Source organism: Grampus griseus, assembly GCF_964374135.1.
Source record: "Grampus griseus genome assembly, chromosome: 1".
NCBI lineage: Eukaryota > Metazoa > Chordata > Mammalia > Artiodactyla > Delphinidae > Grampus > Grampus griseus.
The window spans coordinates 41,632,771-41,647,051 of NC_139017.1; the positions used below are offsets into that span (position 1 = coordinate 41,632,771).

General features: G+C 48.9%; 1 protein-coding gene across 1 annotated transcript in view; it reads left to right on the top strand.

Moving 5' to 3' along the window:
- The first annotated feature begins 4,214 nt into the window (after positions 1-4,214).
- Positions 4,215-14,281, top strand: part of PACC1 (proton activated chloride channel 1) — a 47,842-nt gene continuing 37,775 nt past the window's right edge. Inside the window, exons 1-2 of the mRNA XM_082679454.1 lie at positions 4,215-4,352; positions 8,421-8,517. Of these exons, the coding sequence (XP_082535580.1) occupies positions 4,317-4,352; positions 8,421-8,517 (133 nt within the window). The 5' untranslated portion in view covers positions 4,215-4,316. The remainder of the gene's footprint in view (positions 4,353-8,420; positions 8,518-14,281) is intronic.

Here is a 14,281-nt window from a genome sequence, read left to right on the forward strand (position 1 = left end):
AGAGATATAAATTTTGGAATGCTTGGCATATAGGTTTCATTTAAAGCCACAGAATGGATGAGATTGTCAAGGAGCAGCACGTGGATCGGAAGGAGGGAGGACCAAGGACTGAGTTCTTGGGGTTTGCCAAGATTTTGTGGTTGGGAGAACCGGCCACCAAAGATAGGCTTGCTGTGTGCCAAGCACTTTTACGTGTATTATCTCATTTAATCCTCACTGTAGCTCTAGGAAGTAAGAAATATTATCACCCATTTTACAGATGATGAAGCTGAAGTACACAGACCTTAGGTGCCTTGCTCAAGGTCACACAGTAGGTGGCAGAGCCAAGACTCGAGCACACGCCCTGTGTCCCAGAGCCCCTGACCGCCAGGCTACACCTCCTCTCAGTGACTGCACCTTCTCATCCATGTACTTCAACAGAATGGGCTTCTAGTGCAGAGCAGCCTAAACAGGGTCTGTCCACAAATCGTCTGAATCTTAATTTCCACATCAGTAATGTACCAGCCTGCCTCCTGGATAGGGCTGTGTCAAAAGTAAAAATGGTATGGATGTGAAAAGCTGTGTAAGCTGTGCCGTAACCACATTACACCACGTCACAGCGTTTCCAGATTAGAAGAGGCTCTTCTAAACCCTTAGAATATCACCCTCTTCCTGAGGCATCCTGTTCCTTGGCATACAGGGTGCTGCTTCTCTGCTTGAGCCCTTTCTCTCCCTGCAGCTGGATTTGTTAGGAACTGCTCTGAGCCAAAAGAAACTCCCTATAATTTCTACTGATCAGATCTAGCTTCCTCGTCCCTGAGACACTGAGTGTGAGTCTATAATTTAATAGCGTGCTCATATGCCCTTGGATTTCTCCAGGCATCCCCCTGATAGCCCTTCCCTACTTGAACCCAGCTTCATTTTTCCAAATGAATCAGTAAGTTATCTGCAAGGAAAACAGAAACTAATCTAAGTAAAACAGAATGGCTGTAATGCAGGGAGTTGGTTACACAGGTGATGCAAGAGGCTGAGAAGCAACCCCGAGGGAGCCCAGAGATTAGCAAAGCAGGAAGATTGGCAACATCCTGGTGTTTTTAGAGTTTAGGAGCCTGGGTCACCTAACCGAAGCTACAACCACCAAAAAACCTTTGCATCAGGGGCTAGAGCTATGGAAGGGAAGCTGCCAGGGGCAGAGAGCAAGGGAAGGAAAAACCTTGGCTTCCCCCTTGCGCAGATCCCCTCCAGTCTCCGAGCAGTGCTTCGACTGAACCCAGTGGAAACCCAGCCTTCAGGGCCAGCCCCGGTAACCGAGAGCTGAGCAGGAGAGGTGAGAATGGGATCTGAGAGCAAACAAGCCCAGGATCAGCACAACCCAGTCTCCAGGATCTGGCCTCTGCCTGCCCCTCTGACTCTGTCTCCTAAGTGCCCCTCCATCGGTCCCCTCCAGCCACATTGCCTTCTGCTTGGGTCCCAGCCTGGGCCTCTGTACTGTACCGGTGCCCTCTTCCTGGGGTGCAGGTCATCATGGGCCTGGGGTGCAGGTCGTCATGACCCTCTTGTCACTCAGGTCTCAACTCACAAGTAACTACCATCTTGAGGCCTCTCTTGACTCCCCACAATCAGCACCTCCCTCCACAGCTGCCCTATCACGTGCTATCACGTGGTCCCTTTTCCTTTCTTTAGAGCTCTTGTCACTATGTGAAATTATTTTGTTCGTTTATTTACTAAACTACTCGTTGAGTACCAGTAACTGCCAGGCGCTGTTGGAGGCACTGGGATATAGCAATGAACAAGACACATAAGCACCCTGCCTTCACGGACCTTATATTCTAGTGCAGGGAGACTGAAAATGAAAGTCAGAAGGTGGTACACGCTAGGGAGAAATATAAAGCAGTGTAGGGGCACGAGCTGGCAATGGTGTTTGCAGGGTGCTTCAGAGGAGGCATTGCTGATAAGGTGATGTTGCGAGAAAGACCTGTGGATGGTGAGGAAGTGAGTGGCCTACAGCTTCATCACTGCAATCTCTGCTTCTGTCATCACAGGGCATTTACCCTGTGTGTCTACCTTCCTATCGTTTTCCATCTTCCTGTAAATTCACAGGTTATAACAGGCGAAGGGATCACCTTGCTTAGTGTGACCTCAACTAATGACATCTGCCACAATTCTATTTCCAAGGAAGGTCACATTCTGAGGTACCAGGGGTTGGGACTTCAACGTATCTTTTTGGGGAACGCAATTCAACCCATAACGGGAATCCTCAGGATGTAGATGGTAATTCAAGCCATGAAACTAGAGGAGACCACTTTATTAGTCCCTAGGGAGTGAGTAGAAAGATCAGAGACCTAGCTTGAGGAAGGCGACCCTGTAGAGTTGAGGGGATGAGGAGAAACCAGCAAAGGAGACTGGAGAAGGAGGAGCAAGTGACGTGGGAAGCAAAGTGGGAGCGTGTGGTGTCCTGAAGCCAGGGGAGGAAAGTGTACAAGGAAGAGGGAGGATGACCTGAGTCCAGTACTGCTGATAGATCGAGAGGAGGATAGGGAAATGGCCATCTGATTTGACAACGCAGAGGTCATTTGTAACCTTAATAAGCACCGTTTCAGTGGAGTGGAGAACATAAAAGCCTGATTGGTGTGTGCTCATGTGGAAATGGGAGGAAAGGACTTGGGGACAGCAAGTACAGAAAATTCTATTAACGTGTTCAAGGTCTGTTTCTCGACTCTAGCATGGAAGAGTCACAAGAGCAAGGACCTTGGAGTACCCTATTCATGTCTATATCCCAGTGCCTGGCACACTGTATTTGTTAAACCATGTCAGGTATTGTATTTGTCAGTATCTCCTTCAAATGTGGGAGCCCATAATTTTCCAGTTTGCTCATACCAACAAAGAGTAGAGAGAAATGATAGGGCTGGACTAGATTTCTCTGGTTCCTTCTAGTTCTAAATTTCTATGATTGTGTGACTTGTTCTATCAACCTCCCTTGTAGTAAAGCAGTAAGTAATTCAATGAGTTGTTTGTTGTTGTTTATTTGTTTTGGTAAGCAACTGTTAACTGAAATGGATGCAATAAGTGTTCCATTCATAAATTTAACAAACATTTGCTGAATGCCTACAATGTGTTAGGTGCTATATATATTGTCCCATTTAATAGATGTGAGAGCAGAGGGTCTGGGCTGGGGTAGGGTGGTCAGAAGAGGTGGTGGAGGCCTCCCAGTACTAACACTCTGAAGGTCCAGGCTGCTCTGATGTGGTTGGTGCTACTATGGTTGCCACTGAGGAGGGAAGAGGCCCTGAGTGCAGGGGTTTGCAGAGTTGCAGCTGCCCAGAACACAGAGCAGCATTCACCAAGGCATAGGCAACCTCTATCTGCTTCACTACTAAGCAGCCCAAGGCAGCCACACAGAACAGCTGTTCAGGCAGCAGGAAGAGGGGATGATGTGGGTCCACCCTGCCACAGGGCAAACACCCAATTTTCCACCACATTCAGGGCACGAGGCTTTTGCTACTGTGAACAGCACCTTTGGGTTTTGCTGCAGGACCTGTTTTGGCTCAAATAAGGACCTGTGAAGCAGGGCAGGGTTTAGCAGTTGCATTCTAAGGTGAACAGAGGATGGCTCAGAGTATTACAAGACCTGTGGGAGAAGGGCAGAGCCAGGACAAGAATCTAGAAGTCCTGACTCCAAGTGTCTGGCCCAGGAATAATGGAAAGAACTTGGATTTTGTCGTCTGTTCCTGGATTAAATAATCTTCACTTGTTTATGGCCTTCTCCCCATCCCTTCTGAAACAAGGTACCTCAGTTTCCTCACCTGTAAAACAGAGAGAAAAATGTACTCTTTACAGGGTTCCTCGCAGGATGAAAGGCATAATGGGCACGAACGTGCTTGTAACTATGGTTATAACCTACAAGGCCAAGCTTCCTCTTTCAATTATAGATTAGGATCTCCTATCTGTCTGACTTGGCCCCCTTGTTCCACTTTCCACTCATTTTCGCCGTCCTTCCCCCTCCAACAAAGAGAGGAAGTAAAAGAAGAGGAAAGCACGTGCGTCTAACGTGCGGGTTAAGCCTGGCTCTGGGTAACTCAAAGGCTTCGCTACTCCGGGAATGCTGAGTGGGGCCCTCACGCCCAGAACTACATTTCCCAGCAACCCTTTCGCGGCTCCAGCGGCGGCGGGGGCGAGGCGCATGCGCCGAGTGCGCCCCGCCTTGTCTCGAAGCAGCTCCTGCGGACCGGTTTCGCCTCGGAGAGCCGGCAGGTCTCGGCGCTGCAGCCGCGGTGCTCGCCTAGCTGCTTCCCGGGGATCGCAGCGGGCTCAGGTTTGCCTTAGGTCCGGTCAGTGCCATGATCCGCCAGGAGCTCTCCACATCCTACCAAGAGGTACAAGGCAGGGGCGGGGGCGAAAGCAAATTTTCTTGTGAGGCAGAGCGGGTCCCGGGGGTCCGGGCGGCTGGGCTGTGGGGGGCGTCCGGGCGGGCAGAGCCCGCCTCCGAGTAGCGGTGAGTGCTTTGGAGGAGGGGTCCCCGCGTGCTGAGCTGCGGCGGAGCAGGAAGGAAGCGGGACGCCGAGCCTCCTCCGGATGCTGCCTTCGCTTGGCAGAAGGATGGAGCCGGGGCCCCGGAGTCTCGACCCTTAACCATCAGGTGAATGATTAAAGCCTCGTCCGGCCCAGGCAGCAGCGCGGTCCGCCGGGCGGACTCCCCCCCGCCCCCCACGCCGAGGTTCTTTGCAACAAGTGGAAGCACCCGCGCCTTCCTCCCAGCTGGGCAGAGGCGCGGTGGGCATCAGCCCCCTCCACGCCCAAGGCCTCGTGGCCCCTGCAGCTGCTAACGATAGCGATAATTACAGCTCGTTTTGATGGCCAACCAACTTTGAAAATGTGCTTTCACCGACAGAGCTGCTTCTCGCCCCGTTCCGTTTCTCTCTCCACTTTCACCTCCTCCCACGACTGTAACTCTAACTTTCCAGTTCTTTGTCTCATTCTTGTCTGTGCTGCGCTGCAGGCTGCGGTTCCAGCCCTTCCCTCAGACCAGCTCCTCCTGCTGACTCTTACTGACACTAGTGAACTGCTCTCCTTCTCCTCCTCTAGGGTCCCAAACCTTGGTCATTTCTAGTTCTCTTCCCTCCCCTGTGTCCCCCACCGTGCTCCCCTCCCTTGGCAAGTTCAGGCAGTTCCATATCCTCAATCCTCAGGTTTGTGACCCCAAGTCTGCTCTAACCAACTCTCCGTTCGGTGTCTCCCATGCTGGGCCCTGCCTTGATCTCCGAGAATTCCTTTTTACATACACCTGATGCTGCCGTTGGTCTACCCAGAACAGTCCAAACTTCTTACAAGCTTTCACAGCCCTGCAGCCGTGTCTTCTGTTACCTTTGTCATCTCCTCACCCACCTAGGTTCTGGCGGCACTGGAAAGTCACAGATTAAAAACGTGCTCCTGCTATGCCTATGCTCACACCATTTCTTCTTCTTTAACCCCTTCTCAAACTCCTTTGGTTAAAATTCCCCCCATTGTGCAAGGAGGGATCTCAAATCTCACATGCTCCATAGGGGTCTCACTTCCCAGACGAGTCTGTCATCCTGCCAGTCCTTCTCATGTGAACTGCTGCTGTCTTGATCAATACTGATCAATACTGATGTACATTTCTCCCTTTGTAAATGATACTGTGTGGAGTATATAAAGCAGATGCCTTAGCCCCGTAGTAGAAGGGGAAGCCAAGTTGAAGACAGACGAGATTTGCCTGAGGCTTGCCATTTTGTAGTGTGGGATCTGGGCTAGAATCTGACTTTGGGACAAATTTCTGTATTTCTCCTACCATTTCCTTTGTCCCAAAGGAGCCTGATGGATTTTAACCAGTGCTGTGGTTTCTGTGGCCCCTAGATTCTGTACCCAAGGCAGTGGGGGAATCCTGGGAAATGAGTTGTGTCTTTCCTTGACTCTGAAAGTTTTCAGGTTTGTAGGGAATAGAGCATAGTGGGTAGATACTAGGACTTTTAAGTCAAAAAACCCTCATTCCTATCCTGCCTCGCCTCTTGCCATTTGTGTGACTTTTGTCAAGTTACTTAACTTCTCTGAGCCTCAAGTTTCTTCGTCTGCAAAATGAAGGTAATGATAGTCCCTATCTCACAGGGCTCTGAGGGTTAGATGACTTGGTCTGTGAAAGTGCTCAGCTCAGTGCCTGGCAGTCGTGACCCCTCAGTGAATGCTAGTTCTTATTAGCAGGGTGTGGGCAGCTCCTGCTTCTGGGGAGTTTTGGGGTCCTGGTTTACAGGACCATGTCCCTCACCATTCACACGCAACCTGCATTATCTCCTTACCTAGCAGGGCTCCTAAAATGTTTATTAAAATATAGGCGGTTATCCTGCTTGCAGGGGTAAGGCCGAGGGTGGATTCAGTTTCCGTTGGTGGGAGACGCTGGAAGGACCCCTCCTCTTACTTTCGTTAGTGGCCCGTTCTGAAGTCCCTGTCTCTCACCTTCTTCAGAAGAAGGAGGCCTCCTGAAGCTTTCTTGTGTGGGTCATTCTGAGAGTGGACCTAGCTCCGAGTTAGGTTTCTTTGCTGGGGGGAGATTTGGGTTTTGCAGGATGGGGCATTGGAGAATTTGGCCAGGGCCGGGCAAGGAGGTGGGTTTATTATGGCTGCAGGTAGTCAGCAGGGGAACTGGGCTAGGAGTGTGTTAGGGTTAGGCTGAACCTGTGCGAGGCTTGGATCAGAGAGCGCTGGGCCTTCCCAGGACTAACATCCTCCTTGCCCTTTGGCCAGCAAAAGGGAAAGAGCCCTGGGGACCTCTTGATCTGTGTTCCTTCCCACTGTGGACCTGTGTTTCATGGTGTCATCTTTCACGTGTTGGTTTTCTTTTCTTTTGGGCTTTAGGGCTTTAAACTAGAGGCTTTACCTGATTCTAAAGGGGAGGAGCAATAAAGACGCAGACGTAGAGAATGGATTTGAGGACACGGGGAGGGGGAAGGGTAAGTTGGGGTGAAGTGAGAGAGGGGCATGGACATATATACACTACCAAATGTAAAATAGATAGCTCGTGGGAAGCAGCCACATAGCACAGGGAGATCAGCTCAGTGCTTTGTGACCACCTAGAGGGGTGGGATAGGGAGGGTGGGAGGGAGATGCAAGAGGGAGGAGATATGGGGATATATGTATACATATGGCTGATTCACTTTGTTATAAAGCAGAAATTAACACAACAATGTAAAGCAATTATACGCCAATAAAGATGTTAAAAATAAATAAAGGGCAGGAGCAGAGGCATGGAGAAGGAGATGGAAGAATATTAGATACGTAAGAGCTTTGTTTTAACTCAAGTTTCTTAGAGGTGAATTTTTAATGATGTCCTGCGACCTTAAGTGTTGACCCTGTGAGCCTAAGAAAATACTTGGGAAGTCTATCCCCTCCCTCACCTCCCAATCCAGTGATAGGTCCTCCTCTAAACTCTGGTCTTGGTGTTTCTTGCTTTTCTCCTTAATGCTGTGGAACCTTGTTGGTTATCATTGTATCGTCGTCGCCATTTGACAGGTGAAAACGCTGATGAAGTGAGGTGGAGGTTGCTTGCTATTAGGCTGCTAATTAGCACCTGTCTCTGGGTGGTCTGCCCTCCCCACTTTGTTCTGCCATTAGCAGCCTGAGTTGGTGGACTTTAGCTCTGACACCAACTTCTGTTCCCTCTGCTCCCTCAGCAGACTCTAAGCTTGCATTTCCTCCTTCTTTGGGAAGTGATTAAGAGCATGGGTTTTGGAACTAGACTAACTTGGATTTTGCTCTTTGCTCTGTGGCCATGGAAAGTATTGTGGGTTGAATTGTCTTCCTCAAAAAGGTATGTTGAAGTCCTAACCCCCAGCACCTCAGAAAGTGACCTTATTTGGAAATAGGGTCATTGCAGATGTATTTAGTTAAGACGCAGTCATGCTGAAGTAGAATGGGCCCTAACCCAGTACGAATGATGTCCTTATAAGAAGATTGACCATGTGGAGACACAGAGACTCCGTGTGAAGATGGAGGCAGAGATCGGAGATGGGATGCGTCTACAAGCAAGGAACACCAAGGGTTGCTGGCCATTATCTGGAGCTGGAAGAGAGGCATGGAAAAGGTTCTCCCTCACAGCCCTTGGAAGGAACCAACCTTGCCATCACCTTGATTTCAGCTTTCTAGTCTCCCTAACTGTGAGGGAATAAATTCCTGTTATTTTAAGCCACCCAGTTAGTGGTGCTTTGTTACCGCCGCCTGGGAAACTAACACACAGAAGTTATTTGAATTTTCTGAGCTTCAGTGTGCTAATCTGTAGAATTGGTATAACATACCCTATATCATGTGATTTCTTTTTTTGTTTGTTTGTTTTTTGATGACAGTTAAGTGAGAAACAGCTTCTGCTTTCTTATTCTAGTCCAGAAAAGCAAAGCTGATGTAGCTGACTTCCTTGCCCTCTTTGTTTCTCCCTTTAGCTGAGTGAGGAGCTGGATCAGGTGGTTGAGAACTCAGAGCAGGCGGACGAGCGGGAAAAGGAGGCGGTCAAAGTCCAGGGTCCAGGGATCTTACCAGGTAAGTGGGTTCAGCGCTGGGGGTGGAAGTGCCGGCAAACGGTGCTGAGCCACTGCCGCAGCCGGAGGCCCCAGTCCAGGCTCCTCGCCAGCTGGGGACCTGTGTTGGAGGCACAGCCCCTGCCTGGTGTCGGATCTCAAGTATTGCCCTCGTTTTAGAGCTATACATATTTAACCAGCCTTGGGACAGAGGATGTGTCCAAGCCGGCATCTGCTCTTTTCTGTCCTCTAGTTTGAGCCAGATCCTGAGGCCAGGCCATTGGATACAATGACAAGAACTTTGGGTCTCTGTTTTTTTGTTGCTTTTTCCCAGGGACGCTGTCAGCAGTTGAGCCTCTGATACCTGAGTCGCTTCCCAGGGCACTCTGGGCGATTATCTGATAGGCCTCATCCCCGGACATCAGGCCTCTCCAGTTTTGTCGCCCAACTGGGTGGTCCCATCAGTAAGGTGGCATCTTGTAGAGCCTTGCAGGAATGTTGGATACTGTCAACCACTTCTTCATCCTGGATACACGCTGCTCCCTTAGCTTCCATGATGTGACACTTTACTTCTCAGGTCACTCCTTCCAGCCTCCTTTGCAGTTACCCGCCAGCTCTTGGGTGTTAAATGTTTCTCAGAGGCCTCCTTCTCTCAGTCTCTGGCAGGTGACCTCACTCAGGCCCCCTCCCCTGCTTTAGTCACTGTTTGGTCACACGTGACTGCCGTGGTTATATCTCTGGCCCAGAGGTTACCTGTTCTCATATCCTGTGTATCCAGATTCCCAGATGGTGGCTCTGCCAGGATGTCCCAAAGGTCCCCTGAACTCCACACGTCCAGAATTGACCTCATGGCCTCCCCACTGCCAGCTTCGCCCTCTTCCAGTGTCTCCTGTTTCCAGGAATGGTACCATCACCACCCAGTTGAACCCGAAAGTCATTTATTTTTCCTTCCTTCCCTACTTCCCCTTCTTCACTGCCCCTCAGCCATGCTGGCCTTCTTTTACTTTGGGCCTCCTTCCCACCCCTGGGCCTTTTTGTAGTTTTATTCCTCTGCCTGGAATCTCTTCCGTCTGTCACCTTGTTAATGCGTAATCACCCTTCAGCTCTCAGCTCATTCATTTTTTCCCTGCGAAGCCTTCTCTGACCTCCTGGCTAGATCACCTCCCCCGTCACTCGTAGCCTACACATCTCTCCCTTGCAGCTGTTGCTGATGGAATGGTATATGTGTTTGCCTGACTGTTTGATTAATGTCTGTGTGTTCTACTAGACCGTAAACTCCACCAGGGTGGAGACAGTCCCTTTTGCTCCCCATTCAGCCCTGGCCATGCAATAAGGATTCATTGAGTGAATGAGTGAGTGAGTGAGTGAATGAATGGAGTCCCAGCCTGACTCCAGCTTCTTGGGTGGATTGAGGGAGGTGGGCTTCCGCTCCTCTGGATTCCCATATTTGTAGGGGAGGGGAACGGGATAGGAAATTCTGTGATTGTGCCTAAGCCTTAGAGAGGACTTTGTAGAAGGAAGGAGGCAGGAAGGGCAGCTCATGTTTACTGACTGCCAGGCTCTGTCATCCCCATTGCCCATTTAATTCTCATAACAACCCTGGGAGGCGGTCATCCTCATGATTCCAGATGAGGCCCTGAGGCTCAGAGAGGCCAAGTGAAGTGTGGGAAGATCACATAGCTGGTCAACAGACAGACTGGATCAAGCTCTGTCTGACCCCAGACTCTTTCTACTGCACCCGTGATTTTTAAAAAATATCTTAAGCATCCTTCTATTAAAGCCCAATGTGTCAAAGGTCGTAGCCTGACTACCCTCACTCTGACTCTAGGCATTGCCTCTGAAGCCCTCAGGTCCCAGGGAGAACTGTTCAGAAGCCCTGTATGTTAGTTTCTATTGTGTGTGTAACAGGTTACCACAAACTTAGTGACTTAAACAGCTCACGTTTATTATCTGAGAGTCCTGGAGATCAGCAGTCCAAAATGGGTCTCACTGGGCTAAAATTAAGGTGTCGGCAGGCGAATTCCTACCTGGAGTCTCCATGAAAAAACCCATTTTAGTGCCTTTTCCAGCTTCTCGAGGCTGCCTGCCTTCCTTGGGTCATGTCTCTCCTTCCATCTTCAGGTCTTTCTCACATCTCCTCGTTCTGCCTCCCTCTTCCATGTTTAAAGAGCCCTTGTGATTACATTGGGCCCATCCAGAGAATCCAGAATAGTTTCCCTGTTTTAAGGTCGGATGATTAGCAACTCTGATCCCATCTTTGCCGTGTAACTTGACATATTTATAGGCTCCAAGATTGAGGACGTGGACATCTCTCGTGGGCCTTTATTCTGCCTACTGCACCCTGCGCTGCTCTCTTGCCCCCCGTCAGAAGAGAATAGATGGTGACAGCAGGAAGAGGAGGGAGGCCAGACGTGGAAAGATGAAGTTTCCTGTTGTGTTTCCTTTTATAGATAAATGCCAGGCGAATTAGGAAGTGGCCGTGATGACCTTCGACCTTGGCAGCCTCTCTTTTGCCTCAGATTCCTGGGGCCTCAAGGCCTGAGATTAGTCAGGACAGGCAGCCAGACCTCAGGCAGAGCAAATTTTGGGTAGTTCCTTTGGCTGGCAAAGAGCCTTCCCTGCTTTTGGGGAAACCCTCCTGGGCGCATCTCCTGTTTAGACTGTAGACAGTCCAGTGCACAGAAGCCCCTTTGGCTCGTCTCAGTAGTGACTTGGCCCGAATTTGATGACCTGGTGTACAACTTTTAGAGCTCACTTCCTGCCTCTGAGTCCCCTAAGAATAATAAAAATAATGGTTAATGACAGCAGCCACCAATGATTAGGTGCTTTCCTCTACTAGGCCTGGGTAGGGCTTTTTCTATATACTTTATCCCATAATCTTCCCAGCCACCCTCTGAGGGAGGCGGTTAGTCCTAGTTTATAGACAGAAACCTGGGGCACAGAGAGGTTAAGTACTGTGCTCAGAGTTAAAGAGTAGCAGGGCTCAAATTGAACATAGGGCCGTCTCTGAACGTGTTCTGACTCTGGCTCAGTTGTTCCTGGATGAGATGCTTTCTTGTTCCAAAATCCTCCCCTTCCTTCACCAGAGTCACTCATGGATTCCTTCACCCTTATGCCCAATGCTAAAACCACGAAGAAGGTGAGTGAGGCATGGCCTACTTCCGGGAACTCAGGCCATGTGGAGAGAGAAGGGAGGTTACCCAAAGAAGAACTTGCCCTCCTTCCTCACAGCCTGCCCCGAGCTACCTAATGGGGTCTTTTTCTCCCTGTTACCTGCTTTCTAGTATTCAGTACTTTTCCTTTGTAGCATTTGGCACAGCTGAGAGTGTCCATTTATTGACCATAATTCTTTCGTTAATTGTGTCAGCCCCTAGGCCCTGCCCCTGAGTTTTGTGAGGCACAAAGGTTTGTCCCCTCCCTACCTGCATTGTAACTCCAGTGCCTGGTAGAGTGCCTGGCCCTCTGTAGGTGCTCAGTGTGTATTGGTACCCTGGGAGAGGGAGGTGGGGATTTGGAGCAGGAAGGCATCTCATGTAAGCCAACTTGAATGAGTGAATGAGGGCCAAAGAAATGCTAGAGACAGGTGCCTCAGGAGTGAATGAAGGAGGGCTGGTTGGTGAAGGAAGTGGGATTAATCTGAAGGAGGGTGATATATGGGTGAAAAAGAAGGGCTAGCCAGGGAGGAGGGGTGTGTGCGCAAACACGTAGCGATGGGAATGACAATAGGGTGTTTCAGAGTCGGTGGGTGGTACAGTGGTTGGAGCAGAGGGTTGGTAGGAGAAGCAGAGGGAGGTGAGGTAGGAAAGCTCAGCTGGGTCAGACTGGGGGTGGCTTTGAGTGTCGGGGTTTGGACTTTCTCTAGGGGGCAGGCAGTGTTTAAAGGGAGTGGAGCAGAGCAGTAAGAGGAGTGAAGTGGGCATGTTAGGAAGATCAGTGTGGCAGGTTGTGGGCCTGGATTAAGGTGAAGTGAGACAACTGTGCCATGTCAAAGGCTGAAGGCTGATGTGATAGGCTGCTTTGATGTAGGGGAGGGGGTAGAAGAAAGAACCAAAGAAGACTCTGAGGTTGGAAGCCAGGTGAGTGGGAGAATAATACCATACAGAGACAGAGTCCGGAGGGGCAAGTGGCTGGAAGAGAAGATGTTCATCTGCGGTGCACACACCACGCTTCAGTTGATGTGGTGGGTCTGGTTAGAGATGGCCTAGAGGCAGTGAGAGGTATAGGATTGACCGGAGAGAGGACCCGTAGTGGGTGGTTTAGGGGCCTGGAAGAAAGCCAGGGACACAGAACGTGGAATGAGCAGGAGAGGGCCATGGAGACGGAGCCTCGGAGGATGTCCACACTTGGAGGTCAGAAGAGGAGGTGGAGCTGGAGTTGAATGCAGGGCCTGGAACTAAGAGTAGCAGGACAGGAAGACAGTATGAGGCTGCTGAGCATTTAGCAACTGAGGTTTGAGTTAAGCACCTAGCGCCCAGGATTATGTTCCCAATGTTACTCTCTGAGATAAAGAATTCCATACCATAATGTGGTAAAAGCCTCAGTCTGTTCGTTGCCTCTCTATCAGGGGAAGCACAACCACTTATTCTTTTCAAAGGGAGAGATGAGACCAGACATGCTAATTGAATAAGCAGTTTATTACATCAGAGATGTAATCACATTGAGGAAAACAGTTAATTAGTCATTACAATCAGTTCTCCATGGAAACAGTTGTATATTAATAGAATAGATAAAGGTAAACAACCAAAGGAAAAATAGGTAAATTGGACCTCATCAAAATGAAAAACTTTTGTGCATCAAAAGCTACTATCAAGAAAGTGAAAAGATAGCCCGCAGGATGGGAGAAATTTTCAAATCATATATCTGATAGGGACTTGTATTTAGAATATATAAAGAACTCTTACGCTCAGTAATAAAAAGACAACCCAATTAAAAAATGGGCAAAGAATCTGAGTAATGTTTCTTCAAAGAAGATATCCAAATGACCGATAAACACATGAAGAGATGCTCAACATCATTAGTCATCAGGGAAAGGCAAAACTAAACCACAGTGAGATACCACTTCATACCTACAAGGATGGCTGCAATCAATAAGATGATGATTAACAAGTTTTGGTGAGGATACAGAGAAATTAGAACCCCCATACGTTGAAAGAAGTCAGACACAAAAGGTCACATATTATATGATTCCATTTATGTGACTTGCCTAGAATATCCATAGAAAGAGAAAGTATTGGGTTGGCCGGAAAATGCCTTCGGTTTTTAAGTAAAAATAAAAGACACATTTTTCATTTTCACCAAGAACTGTATTGCACAATGTATTCAGCCTTTTGTGCCACTACCTTCTGCCATTTTTCAGGCAACTTCATAATTCCACATTCCCAAAACTTTTTATCTTTTTGAGCAAGGAACTGTTCTAGGTGCCTTTTACAGTCTTCCAGGGAATTGAAAATTTTTCCATTAAGAGAATTTTTTAAAGACCGAAATAAATGGAAATTCGAAGATGCAATGTCTGGTGAATACGGCACATGAATCAGAACTTCCCAGCCAAACTGTAACAATTTTTCCTCGGTCGTCAAAGAAACATGCCATCTTGCGTTATCCTGTTGGAAGATTATGTGTTTTCTGTTGACTAATTCCAGATGCTTTTCCACGAGTTCTGCTTTCAGTTGGTCTAATTGGGAGCAGTAGTTTTTGGAATTAATCGTTTTGTTTTCCAGAAGAAGCTCATAGTAGAGGACTCCCTTCCAATCACACTGTATACACAACATCACCTTATTTGGATGAAG